At 35.0% G+C, this 15816-nt stretch overlaps 3 protein-coding genes across 3 annotated transcripts; 2 read left to right on the forward strand and 1 right to left on the reverse strand.

The window, feature by feature from the left end:
- The first annotated feature begins 402 nt into the window (after positions 1-402).
- LOC107190006 (meiosis arrest female protein 1 homolog) lies at positions 403-8930 on the forward strand. Its single transcript, XM_015578722.1, is given in 22 exon segments — positions 403-448; positions 855-1220; positions 1314-1457; positions 1555-1847; positions 2225-2386; positions 3114-3208; positions 3350-3596; positions 3776-3878; positions 3951-4244; positions 4319-4450; positions 4527-4696; positions 4728-5103; positions 5332-5507; positions 5579-5951; positions 6018-6168; positions 6242-6417; positions 6496-6879; positions 6958-7161; positions 7246-7516; positions 7599-7988; positions 8065-8526; positions 8595-8930. Coding segments are annotated over 21 exon segments (4986 nt in total). The 5' UTR covers positions 403-448; positions 855-893; the 3' UTR covers positions 8651-8930.
- A 2197-nt stretch (positions 8931-11127) lies between these two features.
- LOC107189952 (NADH dehydrogenase [ubiquinone] 1 beta subcomplex subunit 10) lies at positions 11128-12291 on the reverse strand. The gene is made up of 4 exons (XM_015578650.1): positions 12122-12291; positions 11891-12026; positions 11631-11767; positions 11128-11352 (listed from the first exon to the last, which is right to left on the reverse strand). The coding sequence occupies exons 1-4, from the start codon at positions 12201-12203 to the stop codon at positions 11231-11233; spliced, it is 477 nt and encodes a 158-aa protein (XP_015434136.1). The 5' UTR covers positions 12204-12291; the 3' UTR covers positions 11128-11230.
- Positions 12292-12725: 434 nt separating this feature from the next.
- On the forward strand, positions 12726-15816 carry LOC107189898 (60S ribosomal protein L3). The gene is made up of 8 exons (XM_015578577.1): positions 12726-12741; positions 13108-13300; positions 13746-13914; positions 14182-14317; positions 14404-14590; positions 14811-15013; positions 15219-15374; positions 15563-15816. Exons 1-8 carry the CDS (start codon positions 12739-12741, stop codon positions 15761-15763), a joined length of 1248 nt encoding a protein of 415 aa, XP_015434063.1. The 5' UTR covers positions 12726-12738; the 3' UTR covers positions 15764-15816.

The following is a 15816-nucleotide window of genomic DNA, read 5'->3' on the forward strand; positions in this document are numbered from 1 at the left end:
ATTTTGCGAAAAATTAAAGATTTTCTGCTGTCCTCTACCACAAACGAGATTTAGGTATAAAATAGATATCTTGCCTGTGGTAATATTCTTCTGAAAAGTTTAGTGATCTCTGGACTAGTGACTTCCAGACGTAAAATCAGTGTTCCATGCATCGTCTATTAATGTGTTGTACGTTTTCGCACTGCGCACGAAGCGGGAGAGATAGCAAATCGGATAAATAGTTGCTTGTTCGTTTACTCGGTGCAACTCGGTGTTTGCTTCCTGTATGTGGTATGAATTTTCGTCACGAATACAAGGCATGCATACGTTTAAAATTCTATTTTTTAGGATATTTTGTGCGTTTTCTAGAACTCGTTGAGAAAGTTTCGTCTATCTTACGTTTGACAACGCTCGGTTAGTCTGCGTTTCCGACAGACACTCGTCAGACTGTAATGGGTTAATGTTTTAGGTAACGTATGACTCTTTCTACATTGCATTATGCTGTGAATGCTATTCGCATTAATTTTATACATTATTCGGCGATATGAGAGACAACGCTTCCACGCCTTTGTTATCAATAGACTGTGGATACTAAACGCAAATAACCGTTTTTATAGATTAATTTACAAAAACGGATAATAAATGAAAGCTTGCACCTACTCTTTAATAAGGGTTTTATTAATTTAAGAATAAACTAATATCATTATTATATTACATAGTATCTTTCTATTTTATTGTGTTTGTTCTAATCACGTACGATGTAAATGCACGAAATTTGCATGGTTATACGAACACGCATTTTTTCTTTAATTTTTTAAAAATGCTTTTTGTTTCCTCTTCTTATTTTGTATAAACTATACATTTTATATTCGTAGGTTATGTATTGGAATGCTAAATGATATCCTGTGAAACACATGGCAGACCAAGATACTGGAGATTATCATGTACTTTGTGCAAATGATAAAGATGAAATTGAAGGTCTTAATGAGAGACTGTTACAGTTAATATCTGCACAGAAAGTTCCATCGCAAAATGTTGAACATAACACATTAAGAATATTGAGTGATGCTAATACCAACAAGGGGAGCCTTAAACTTGAAAATAATACATCTACCCCGCCACTGTTTAATCATTGCAAACATGATTGTTCCCTTTTACACCATGATAGTCCAGTCAATTCGCCAACTTTACCAACATATCTTCCACCCATTGGTGTATTTTGGGACATAGAAAACTGTCATGTTAGTTGACAGTTAAATGAGATAGATTGTAACAAAATTAATCAATTGATAAAGGCACATATACATGTATCATATAAAATACAATTATTACAGGTTCCAAAAGGAAGATCTGCTATGGCTGCAACACAAGTAATTAGAGAGAAATTTTTTAGCGGTTACAGGGAAGCAGAATTTATTGTTGTGTGCGATGTTTGGAAAGAGACTAGTCAGGTTGTGAAAGAATTAAATGATGCTCAGGTAAATTCATGCTTGTGAGAGTTAATTATTTGTTACATGTTGCTTTGTAAGTTTTTATGCAATATAATACATCTTTGGTTAATGTTATATGTATTAGGTTAATTTAATACATGTTCCTGGATGCTGCAAAAATGCTGCAGATGAAAAACTTAAACAGTCTATTCGGAGGTTTGCTGATATTCACGGAAGTCCAGCAGCAGTTATTTTAATATCTAGTGATATTAATTTTGCTGTTGATCTCAGTGATTTACGTTATAGGAAGAAAATTCATGTGATACTTTTACATATGAAGAAGACTTCTGAGGCGTTGATACTGTGTGCCAATGAGCATTATGATTTTTCAGAACTCATGGAATCACTGCCGTCCAGTACTGTAGAGGTAAAGGGCTTATTAGTATTTCATTTTTTTTTATACGCATTGTTTTTTCATTTCTTTTCACTTCTTGTTATTCACATTTTCTTCTTTTTGCAATAAACTACTCCACCATAAATCCTATGGCTTCTTATTTTTTTAAAATTTAATTCATGTATATTTGTTAATTTGTCTAATTTCACTAATATTTTTGTTGATACTAACATATGTGCTCTGTACGGTAGATTAAAATATTAATTTCCTGAAGACTAACTGTAAACCAATGAATATCATTTCTGTAATCATAGTAACACGCTTTCAAGTTTTTATCTCTTTACATGTATATTTGTATACAAAAAGTGGATATTTTTTGACATTTTGTAAAATTCGTGTTTCTTACTGTATTTTAGGTTACTGTATTTTATGACCTTCTAGTTTGTAACCTTCCTAAAGATCAAGATCTTGTGTCCATTAAGCGTCGAATTAAACAATTGTCCGAAAACTGTGGTGGTCGTGTACTGGAAATCCAATCAAATGTTGCAGTTGTACGTTTCACTTCTGAAGTCTTTGCAGAAAGGTATACATCCTTAATGTTTTGATTTTTAATAGATGTTGTTCTGTGTGTAGTGCCCCCTGTCAGTTACTTATAACTTCTTATAATTAGTGTCTTGAATTTGATTGTAACATAAGTAACAAGTAACACGTCCAGTATTCTCATATTTAAATAGCCCGCTCAATGCACAGCCAATCACTCTTTGCTAGTTACTGATATCCTATTGGACTGTTTGTGTTAAGAAAAAAACAACACTATAAGTAGTAGGGATAGATACATAAATACAATAGAATTCAAACAGTGAGCAGCAATGTAACGAACATAGTGGCACTGTAGAAAGATTATAATTTTGATTTATATAACATATTTGATTCATTTGTGTGTATTGTAGCTGTTATTGTAGTAAAATATCTAATATATTCTTGTTATTTATGGTTTTATTTTATCTATTACAATGTTGACTTGATCCAATGATTTTATTTATACACAAGGTAAGTTGCTAACATATACATTTGACAATAAAAAGTTATTACTTGGAATAAGTAAGAGGCACCTGCTAAGATGTGCATATTGTTTAGAAAGCATAAATTTCTTTGGGAAATTAACAAATTTCTGAATTTGTATTATAAATATGACTATGTCCTATTTTCGCCAAGGTCATTTATAGGCAGATTTGATTATCTTGTGTATTGGCTCCTTGTAATTACAGTTAGTCGGCTATGCTCAATAACATTGTGACTTTTTTTGCCAGAGCTCGGAAGCGTATGGATGGAACAATTGTCCTTGGTTCGAAAATTTCTGTGAAATTTCCAAAAGAAAACGGGAGTTATTTTCCGAAATATCAAGGTAATTTACTGCATATATATTCTGTAGTTTTTTCTTGATTTGAAATGTATATGTATATCTTCTGTATAAAGCTACAAAAATACCAAGAGCAAAATGTATTAAAGTATAATGTCCATTAATCATACACGTTTGTAATTCTAGGAAGCTTTACAAGCAGAAATCGTGCAGTGAGCGAGTCAGAAATTGCTATTAGTTCGTCAAAACAAATGTATAGTGCAGGTACTTCGGTAGCGGGTGGAAGAGCCCTTCAAGTTCCACATTATCAGTCGTCGTCTCCAGTTATTGGAACATATGCGTCAGCATGGAATGCTCACTGTGCTCCAGTCTCTGCACCACCAGGGTAATTGTATATAATATATAACATATATACATAGAAAAATGATCTCTCATAAATGATGATATTCCGAGAAAGAGCCTTGGAGTTCGCGAGTAGATACACACAGTGTCCTTGTTGATTCGGGCTGTGACGTTAAGAAGCTTTGATCTTATCTGATTGTAACACGGAGAGAAATAGTGATGGATCAAGCATGGATTTTTCCCTACCCTTGTTCCATTTATTCATGTAACCTTTAATAGAGCATATAATGAGCTTGCAAGGGTCCAATCTCCATTATTTTGGCAAATTTCTGGTTCACAGCAATTTGGCCATATGTGGGAAGAACAATACAAAGTATGTAATATTTTTATACCATTTTCAAATTTAACCATTATTTTTTACCAAGTAATCATTAATAATTTCAAGGTGGAAAAGACAAAAGTACTTAGTAGAAGAATTCATATCCCGCAGGCTCGGGATAATACAATTTCAAATAATGTGTCCTCTCGAACTCCAGAGGGCCTAAGACGTGTAAGAGGAATACATAATTCTTTCGTTCAACCTCCGGAATGGAGTGGAGTAAGGCAACAGCATCCACCGTTGAATATTCCAGCGAATTTCAATGGAAACGGCCATTCGCAATCAAATTCATTCAAACGTCGCAGTCCATCTCCAATGTGCGATCTACAGCCACGAGAGCGAAATCAGTGGAATGGACAGGTATAGTGTTAATCTGCACAACGGACAAAGAAACAACCTACATATATCTTAATTGTTTGTATCTTTATTTTTAGAATCAACAATCTGCGTCTGTACGAAGTACCAGAACGCCTTCACCATACGAAAATACAGTACAAACGATGAACCAACAGAGTAATCGCACATCTCCTTATCAACCAAATGATGCAGAAAACGAAGAAGTAGAGGTATTTGAATTTTGTTTAATTTCCATTTAGTATGTCTGATAAATGATCTATATACATATAATCTTCGGCCTTTTAGAAATTCTTCAATCCAATAAATAGTCACGCTGGAACTTCAGTGAACAACGAAACATGTACACCTATTGAATTGCAAGTAACCAACTTGGACCAAAGTATTAATCCAAAAAAAATGAGGCACATGCTCGCTTCAATCTTTCTGGAACACGTGATGGTACATTTATTATTCATATAATTATATACAATGTATATAAATTTTTACACAATCTGATGGTAATTTTGCTGCTAGTGTCAAGGTACCCTCTTTGTCAGACGCGCAATACGCAATCTCCCAATTACATCGGCGTAAAGTTGGCTATAAACGTATTTTAATAGCCTACGCACACAGCGGTAGAGCAAGTCCTCAGGTTGTACGAGCGCAGATTGTGATGTTGCTGCAAGAAGTACCGGGGCATAAGCTTCCACTTTTTAAATTCCGAGAAATGTACGAAAGTCGATTTTTGATTTCCATTAGCGTCTCGGAATTATATAAAATGAAAGATGTGTGTATCGTTACGGAAGATCCTGGTGGCAGGATGGTTTCTCTAAATCCAGATCACAGAAACACACCGTCACCTTGTTTCAATACTACAACTCAGGTGCGTAGAATTTTTTAATCTTAAATAGATTTAATAATGACAACAGATAATGATGTATATAAAGCCGAGTTTGAACATTTCCGGTAATAGTAGAGCTACTGCTCCTTTTACCGTTGAGAAGATATGACGATAGTCTTAAAGCGATATTTTCTGAAACAATAAGCATAGTACATAGTAGATATATTTATAAAGTGTACACGAAACATAAAATATACGTTTTACTTTTAGGAAGAACAAGTAGAATTACCATACTGTACCATTCATACGTTGAAACCATGGTCTGATAAAGGGTGGGCTGAGCAGAAAGTAGCTTCTCTTCCCAATGTAAAAATATCTTTGAAAGTTCTTGATCCACGTATACATCAGTTATTAAGTACACATAATGGAAGTCTACCATTGCCTAGGTATATATTATTTACAAATCTCATAATGTTGTATCTGAACAAGTAAATTTATTCGCGACAAATAATTTCAGCTTGCCAAATTGTTACGAAGCCGAGTTCAAAGAAAAGCTACAAGTGGCTGAAACTGGGGTGCCCTTGGAACATTTAGTATCCTGCTTATCGTGCGTAGAATTGAAGCAGGGTATTGGCAGCGTGAAATATCTTATTTGGGCGGGAAATAAAACACATGATAATAATCATGAAGGTAGAATTTTTAGTCAAATATGACAGCTTCTCCCCAGTCGTGAATTGGTTGATCTTCTGAAAACTGCTCCCCACTGCCAATTGCTGTTCAATCGATTTATACCAGCATATCACCATCATTTTGGACGACAATGTAGAGTTGCTGATTACGGATTTACTAAACTCATCGACTTACTGGAAGCTCTTACCCATACTGTACAAGTAAGTAGACGAAAAAAAATTGACGTACAATTTACATTATCTCTGAAACATTATTATGTCCTTCAGGTTATGGGCGAAGGAAATAATCGTGTGGTAACATTGTCTCACCGTGCTCAAGTGCGTCGTTTCACTTCAGATCTGCTACGAGTTTTAAAGTCTAAGGCCAGTAAACAAGTAGCTCTATCAGAATTTCCAAGCGTTTATGCCAGAGTAATAGGTATATACATTTTTCTATCCTCTGAAGTAGTAGTGTTATACGTAGATGAAGCTAAGAAAAATATCTTACGCAGCTAAACCGTGGGATATTGTGGATTATGGCGTTTGTGAAATCGAAGATATCCTCAGCGAAGTATCTGAGAACACAGTTGTTGTCACTACGATCAATGGTGGGGATAAGATGATAGCAATACCTAAACGGGAACAAACTGCGGAAGAAATTGAACGAACGAAACAGTTCGCTGTAGAGGTAAAAAGTGTAACAACGTTAATGATATTCCAAGAAATGAATTGATTTATAATGAAAATCTACTTGTCCTTCGAATAGGTTGTAGAATTGTTGCGACACGCACCTCAATGTAGAATGCAGTTCAATAAATTTGTGCCATCGTATCATCATCATTTTGGTCATCAGTGTCGAGTGTCCGATTACGGTTTCACTAAATTGATCGAATTATTCGAAGCGATACCGGATGTTGTCAAAATCGAAGATGATAATTCCGGAGAAAGGCAAATCTCCCTGACAGAAAAAGAAGGTCTCCGTGTACTATCCGAACAAATATCAAAATTAGTTACGCGATCGAGAGGCTGTCTGAGCATTTCAAGCATTCCACAAAATTTTCTCCGACAGTTTGGTTATGCGCTGAAACCTGAATTGTTCGACTGTACATCTGTGTTACAGCTAATGCAGAAGCTTGGGGATACTATAAAGGTAGATCGTCTTAAAATTATAGTTCACGGTTTCTGTTAAACCCAACGTATTTCAATTCGCAATACATTAATATTTCAGGTTATATATTTAGCAACTGGTCCGGCGATTGTAATGATAGATAAGTCGCATTTGCAACTGTTAACTTTACAATGTCGTCGAATATTGATGGATAAAGCTCAGCACAGAGTGTCACTTAAAGAGTTCCAACAGTTTTATAGTCAGTATTATTTAAAGCTATGCAACGTAGACGAACTTAAGCAGAATCTATCTAACGTAGTTCGGGTAAGTTATTTGTAAGTTTAGCAAATGACCGTTGCTTCGAAGTAGTTGAAAGTTATTCATTTCTACTCGGTATTGTGATTTCAGTTTACAATGGTGGAAGATGAAGAATTCATCGAGCTCACTCCGTTACATTGTTTTGCTTGTGATTTATATCGCGTACTGATGAATTACGGAGGAACGTTAAGACTCCTGCAGTTTGAGACTGCATACTTGTCAAGTATAGGTTCTGTCTGTAAGCCTGCGGAGTACGGTTTTTCAACAGTGTTTGCGCTTTTGCAAGCCTTACCTTGTACAGTTACAATACAGTTAACACGACGAAAGAAAACCATTATACACCTCAATAAGAAGCTTGCTGGTATGTGAATGACTTACAGAGTTGCTCGAAAGTCAATGCTTATAATCTAAAAATACAACATTTCTTTTTCTTTTCCGAGTAGCTGTTGGTATACCATTGCCAGCCGCGTTTACATCAGCATCCTCCTATCGTGATACAGATTCTAGTAACGAATCTTTTGAAAGCGATTCTTCGTCCCGCGTCAACGTTTCTAATCATTCAATTACGTTGGAGGAACATGTCAAGTGGGCAGGACAAGCGATGGAAAACCAGAATTCTTGGAAGCGATCCGAAGAGAATACTTTATGGTCGAAGGAACCTGACATGCACTGGAAAATGTCAACTTCGGACGATCAGTTAATTAATTGGTCACTGCAAGAGAGCGGAAGCGAAAGTTTTCTTAAAAGCTTAATGCGTACACCGATTATACCGCCTGCTTTCCCACCACCGCCACCTAAACCAGATTCTCCGCCTGAGGTAATTTTTGAAGCTTGTTATCTCGTACAATGTACAAATTTGCTAGTAACGTAGAAATTATAATTCTGTCCAAAGAACATACTAATGTACAGGTAAAAAAAAAAATGTAATTTCTGTTCACGGTACAACATTTAATTGGCACAGTTTCTTTCATTCTAATTTGCGTCAACAGGTTCCTCCGTTAACCCTACCTGCTTCTTGGAGCCAAATTGTATCTGATGATAGCGCATCGAACTTGTTGTCGCCAACAAAAAATTTATTACCAGCCGCTGCCAATCCTTTGAATCCCCGTACTTCCCCTTACTATTCTTCCAAACGCAACTTGGTCGTGGCTCCTCATCCATCTGAACTGCCGCTTCCTTCGTTATCATTGACTCCTAAGAAAAGCGTGTCGTCGGAGAACATTGTAACCGCGGAAACATTTGTGGTCAAGCAAGAAAAGATGATGAATACTTCACCTGAAAAGGTTTCTCTTAAGAACGCTGACAACGATAGCAGCAACACGGAGGCTGGTGATACTGACAACGAGAAACAGAATACTCCCACCAAACAGAGTATGTAATTAGCGTATTTTAATTTACTCGTTGGATCACTTGTACATTGACACATCGGTTTCTTGCAGTGTTTACGGGCAAGCGTCGCTTAGCTGCTCAGTTCAATCAGCCGATTGAATCCTAAAAGATGGAATAAAGTTTGATAATGTACTGATAAACGCCGTCGTGTACGCTAAAGGGCGCGAAAAGCTGGCATCGAAGTACACACATTTCACAGTTTCGAAATGTGTTCTTTGGGATTAATAAAAGAAGGGATTTCTAGCATCTCGGTAGGCTTCACACAGCGGGCTCAATACCTATACACCGTTTTCTGAATGGTAGGTACCCCTCCTCATTTATATTGGAAATATGTGGTAGTAATATATCGATTTGATACATCCGCGACAAAAAACAGAATTTATTTTCAAGAAGTATGAAAATATATATATGTATAAATATACCTATATACTAAGTAGCTATGATTTCTGATTCGAAAATGTGAATAAGTGTGCGGCGTTTATACCGAGTGATATGTACCGATTGTATTGCGTCAAAAATTTCATATAGCCTTTTTCATACTGTGATATAGAATAGAAAGAGAATGCATATGATATAGTAATACACAAGGGAAAACTGCAAATGAGCAATAATTGTGCGTGTTTCATAGGCATGGGCCAATTCCTATGTTCAATGGTATTGCTTTTTGTTAATGAAACAGTTCTGTCTTGACTAGAGATAATTTTATACAAATTACAAATTGCAGTAACTTTTAATGGGATTACTTGTGAAGAGAAGTAGCACTGGCAGTAGCACGCTTTGAAAATTAAATACTTTTTATAATTAACATAAGCGTAAAGTATTTGTTACATTTTTTTTATCCTTCATTCATTCATTATTTATTGCAGTAGGAGTTTATCGATTGGCCCAGACCTATCAATCATTGTAAATTATTGTCATAAAGAACGAATTGTATTTAGAGAATCAAGACATACTAACTAAATTGTCGTGTCCAGCTATAGTGTCGTTATCCAACTACAAAATCGAATATAATTCATTCTTATCGGTCGTTTATCTACCCTGTATCTTCATTTATACAATTATTCTTTCCATTTGTATCAGTGAATTCCCTTCATTATAGTCTGTTTGTTTTTATAGTACATGTAATTTTTTTTTTAAATTGTATTACGAATGAATGTGTTTTGAATATTTTAATAATTTAAAGGCTTCGTATGATATTTTGAAGTGTCATGTTGTTTCATTGTGTACAAGAAAGTGGTTTTAAATGAACGGAATATTTATAGATTTTCACAGAATAGTCAATGCCAAATAGCTCAAAATCGCAAGAACCGAGAAAAGTACGGTACAAGAAGTCAGACTTTTACGAATTCTAATTGAGACTAATTCATTGAAAACATTGTTACGCGGTGACAAGCAGTATAAAGTTTTAGCGAGAATAAGACAAAGCAAAGACTCTGTAGAATTGTATCGATCAGATCGTAGAGCATTTAAATAACGATTACTTTTAACAACGGTACTATTTTACTAGAACATTTTCTGTTTTCAGTGTCAAATGAGAACAATTAGAGAAAAGGAATAATAATGATGGCATTCATTATCAGCAACAATACATTATTAGTAGATTTAAATGCGTAACGCGAGAACGTAGCAGCTGAAAAGATTGCTCTCTTTGAATTATACGTAAAAACGATGTTTATTGATCTCATATTTTACTTTAATTATTAAGGTTTTTTTTATTGAAAATGAAATGTGTGTACAGTCTCGCAGACGTGTGAGGAAGTCGAAATCGTGTATTGCAACTGTGGATTGTTGATTTCAAGGCACAGAAATTGCCCCTATGTATCGTATTTCAGGTTCTATACATTGCCAGGAAAGAAAAAAAAAACATAAAAAAAGTAATGATGCGGTATCAATCAATTTCATAAAATTCACAATTCGTTAGTCGACAATCATGTATAAGTATTTTTATGAGACTTCCTGGTATCCTGCGATCAATAAGCGATATCGATTAATTTATGTGCATCTTACGAAATAGTTTTGTTACGTGTTATATATTTATTACGTAAGAACGGATTATATTGTATTTTATATTTACATAAAAGGTGATCATTTTTATTTTTTTTTTAAATCGTATGAATTGGACAATTTGGATTTTCTATTAGTCATAAATAATGTTTTTTACATAATTTTAACTGATTATTACGCGAGTTCCAAATTTGTAATATTATCCACTTACGTTTCTATAAGTGTCGTATTGTTTTATGCGTCAATTTGGTATTATTATTCCGACTAATAGAAAATTAAATTGATCCTTGCAAGAAATGTCAGAAACACATGAAGCTACGTAAGAAATGATTGTATCAGAAATTTTTACTGTGATAACGAACATAAACAAAATTGTTAAGTATAAATGTTCAGTGAAATCTTCTAAACAAGTATTTAATAAAATAATTTGTTATACATGTACAATAGATATCGATGTTTTTATACACTGTTGAAATAGGAAAAGAAAAAAAGGAAAACTGGTTTCGAAACGTACAAGATACAGCATAATTTACTAACTGTATAAAAGCATGAATTATTATAGAAGTAAAAAGTATTGTGTCAAATTTAATACTTTATTCAGCTTGTTTTACAGTTTTCCTATACAAGAATGTAAACACATACCTTGTGTATCAATAATCTACAAAATTTAATATTATTATTATTATATGGCATATGTCTCCTTCCTACCACTACCGATAGGTCCATGTCGTCGTTCCCAAATCATGCGATGCTTTTGTTTCATAAATGCGGTCCTTACATTAAATTTTACACCAAGATCTCCATCTATATTTCAGTAAAACATATATTGAATAATTCATACCTAACTCTGTAACTAGGCTACAAGTATTTATGCAAATAGATCTTTATGAGCCAGTTTACAAAGACTGACATACATAAAAATCTATTTACCCTATTAAGGTTTCTATCAGGTTCTAAGCAAAGTAACATTGAACTTTATTAAGTTCTTGCTCTATGTTGGTGCATGTAATCGTGTATGTATTATAAATGCATAAAATCTGCAGTCTAGTCACGCCATAATTAATAAAACTATGAATTCTTACATCTCGATCTGTAGTTTGCAACAGCCCCATCATATGCTTTCTTCATATGTTGACAAAGATGTTTATCGTTAATATTGTTGAATACACACTCTTCATATCGTTCTCTTAATATATGAAGAATTTCATTGTCAACCAACCTACAAACAAATTTAAAGTAATAACATATTCCAAACGTTAGATACTACAAATAAGAAAATAATAAAATATCTTTTGTACAATAATGAACGATCTGTTTGAATATTAACAAAAGAAGGAATTACCTTTCGCGTTTAAATTGGTAATGTGCTTCCAAAATACAAGCTGTGTCCAATTGGCGACACATATCAATTGTTGGAACGCGACGGAATTGTTGATGGTACCATGGATACTTCTTTTGATTTGCTTCGACGATATTTTCTGTGAAAAATAATTAGTTTATAGTTACTTGGATTTTTATTCTTTTATATACCTGTTATAACAACAACATAACCCAATGGCTGATTAGATAATACTTCGAAAGAAAACAACTGGTGTATCGAACATGTAGTACAATTTATGCATAAATCGTATAAATGGGCTAGTTTCCTCTTCCATTCTAAATTATTCAATTTATAAGAAACTGCCGGAAAAATGACTTAATTCACAAAAATGCGTAGTTTGATATTACACGGACTTTGGTACAGAGACCATGGAACAAGTTCTTTAAAAGAAGGCGATTGGGTATAGTCATTACAGAAGGTGTTAAATGTATAACAAACATTTATCGTTGTTGTAAATATTATGCAATATATCATTCCTAATTTTCTATTTCTTTTGCCATCTTTGAGTAAAGTGCATAATTTCATATTATTAGGTTCCATTACATCGTGAAACTCAACGTTTCATTATATCTTACAAACAATACATTAATAAACAAGAAATTATATGTATATATGTATAAATGGCATACAATGCGTAGAAACTAATGTTATATACTTTAAATACATAAATAAAGAAATAATTTTTTCAGTTTGAAATTATCCCTAGATCTAGAGATAGTTTTCTTGTAATGTTGCAAGACTGACTTATTTCCATGGTATAAAAGGAAATTTAACGGAAATTGTCCTCCATTTTCATCGTTGCGAGCATTATGGTGAGTAGTTGTTTGTATCCAAGAAAATCGTATCTTTAACAGTTTCTACGTATGTTTAAACTATTACAATACTTCAATATTTTCGTTGAATAATCAATAAAATAATTATCGTTTCGTGATTCGTTGATAATTTGTAACAAATTAATCAGATTTTACGTAAAACGAATATAAATGAGTACGTTTACCACGTGGCACGTGTTCAAATTTCTTTTTCTTATTAAATGATGATTCTAGATGTGTACAGTTTATGGTTTTCATCTGAATAACCTTGAAGATAATTCTAGGGCGGTCTGATTTTTAAAATAATTCAAGTATTTTATTCTATTCACCCGTTCTGTAAATTTAACGTAAGGCTTCATTGTACAGTCGCACAGGAAGTTCAGTGCACCCCGACATGGGTCCATGGGATTCTATCCCAAGAAGAGATCTCAGCGTCATCGTGGAAAAGTTAAAGCATTCCCCAAAGATGATCCGAATAAACCTGTGCATTTAACCGCTTTTATCGGTTACAAGGCTGGTATGACCCACGTGGTTAGGGAGGCTGATCGTCCGGGATCGAGTGAGTAATAATACTCTGTTTGCATTTATTTTTCGTCTTATCTTAAATTCGCAATTCGATTTGTATCCCTTTGACTATAAACAACGCTTATAAGTGCGCTCTAAAAGGCGTCTGAAAAATCCATAGTTAACAGATTGAATAATTATCGACACGGTGGCCAAAGTCTGATAGGTGCAGAAATGCGTCAGTCGACTTTGGTCGCGGTTCAAGAGCTGCTTGATATTGTGCAGTACAGTCTTCACCGCAGTGTCGAAGAGTAGCTCTATGCCCTGCTTGTGCAGAGTGCAAGGAGGCACGGCATATTCCATAACCTCTTGGGAACCCATTGGGTGATGACCATTGAGACAAACCATGTCTGGCACAGTCCATTAATTTTAAATAAACATTATGTATTTCTTCTGAATCAAGATGTATCATGATCTTTATGCATTACATGCACTTTTAGAGGTGAATAAAAAGGAAATAGTGGAGGCAGTTACCATTCTTGAGACACCGCCTATGATTGTGGTTGGTGTAGTGGGTTACATAGAAACTCCACATGGTCTGCGTGCTCTCACCACAGTGTGGGCAGAACATCTTTCAGAAGGATGTCGCAGAAGGTTCTACAAGAACTGGTAAGAAAATGTTTTCAGCTTAATACTTTGATGTTCTTGAGGCTAGTCCCATTGTAGAACGTGTATTAAAACTGACCTTACATCAGCTCTCCGCTCGTCTTGATGAGAGTAACCATTTGGATTTAACCACAGAGTAAAATATGCTTTGAGAGGTTGATCCAAAAATTGTGTACAGTCTCCGCTCAATATGAAGAGGCTGACACGTTACAGATTGGTACTGATGCTGTTTTAGAGAAAAAGACAGCCATTACGATTACTTTTCTACAGGTACAAGAGCAAAAAGAAGGCATTTACAAAGGCTTCCAAAAAGTGGCAAGATGATCTTGGTCGTAAGTCCATCGAAAACGACATGAAAAAGATCATGAAGTACTGCAAAGTTGTAAGAGTCATTGCTCATACACAGGTAATTTCTCGAAAAAAATAATCGTTTTAGTTAAAGAATTTTCTTTTTGTATGTATAACAATAATGAGCGATTTGTTTTTATACAGATGAGATTGTTGAAGCAACGCCAGAAGAAAGCCCACATCATGGAGATTCAATTGAATGGTGGAACTATTGAACAGAAAGTTCAGTGGGCTCGTGAACACCTTGAGAAACCTGTACCAGTCAACAATGTGTTTGCTCCAGATGAAATGGTGGATGTGATTGGTGTAACAAAAGGAAAGGGATACAAAGGTGAGTTTGATAAATATTTCTCTGAAACTTTCTATAGTTATAGTTTTGGACTATATGATGAAGAAACGTGATATGTGCATATCTGATTAGTTTGAGGATAATATCATGCTGCCTTCCTACTGAAGTCTTGAGCTGTGAAAGTTCATTATCTACTATGACAGTCGAATTGTTTGTTGTATTGTACATGTTAGATTTAAATAACCCAGTTGTATCTTTGTAGGCGTTACGTCGCGTTGGCATACAAAGAAATTGCCACGCAAAACACACAAAGGTTTGAGGAAAGTTGCTTGTATCGGTGCTTGGCATCCGAGCCGTGTGTCATTCACCGTTGCACGCGCTGGACAGAAGGGATACCATCATCGTACAGAGATGAACAAGAAGATCTACAGAATCGGACAAGGCATTCACACCAAGGACGGAAAGGTACTTTTACCTGCAGCATTTTTCACAATAGCCTCGTTCCAATGTTAATCTTTTCAATGAAGATTGACTACGATATGAGGCTAATAGAAACGCTATGTGGTCATAGTACTTAAAGATGTACTTATTCTTTAGGCCTCAAAGCAAGCAACATATACATACATTATTAGGAGAGACGCAGTTTGTTAACATGTGATAATTATTACAGATCGTGAAGAACAACGCTTCAACAGAGTACGATCGTACCGAAAAGACAATCACTCCCATGGGTGGTTTCCCTCATTATGGTGAAGTGAACAATGACTTCGTTATGCTAAAAGGTTGCTGCATGGGGCCGAAGAAACGTGTGGTTACTCTACGCAAGGTAACAAAACACAGAGTTATTCTTTCAAACTTCTGTCGTAGTAGTTTCACGTGATGAGTAATAAAAGAGCCAAACATACAGTATGAACACCTTTCTTGATATTTAATGATAGGACTGACGCTTGCAACAGTATTGTAATAAATTTTACGTTCCAAGATTGTTACAATATATGGAATTAATGTTTGCAGTCTCTGTTGGTGCATACCAAACGATCCGCATTGGAGAAGATCAATCTCAAGTTCATCGATACGAGCTCCAAATTTGGACATGGTCGCTTCCAGACTGCAGCTGACAAGGTGTCCTTCATGGGTCAACTCAAGAAAGATCGTATCCGTGAAGAACAGGCTAAAGCTACGACATCTGCCCCATCGACTGCAGCTGCTCAGTAATATCATTCTAACTTGGAGTTGCATGCAGTGGATAATAAAGATTTTAAAAATAA

This window comes from Dufourea novaeangliae, unplaced genomic scaffold (assembly GCF_001272555.1).
Source record: "Dufourea novaeangliae isolate 0120121106 unplaced genomic scaffold, ASM127255v1 scaffold175, whole genome shotgun sequence".
NCBI classification, from domain to species: domain Eukaryota; kingdom Metazoa; phylum Arthropoda; class Insecta; order Hymenoptera; family Halictidae; genus Dufourea; species Dufourea novaeangliae.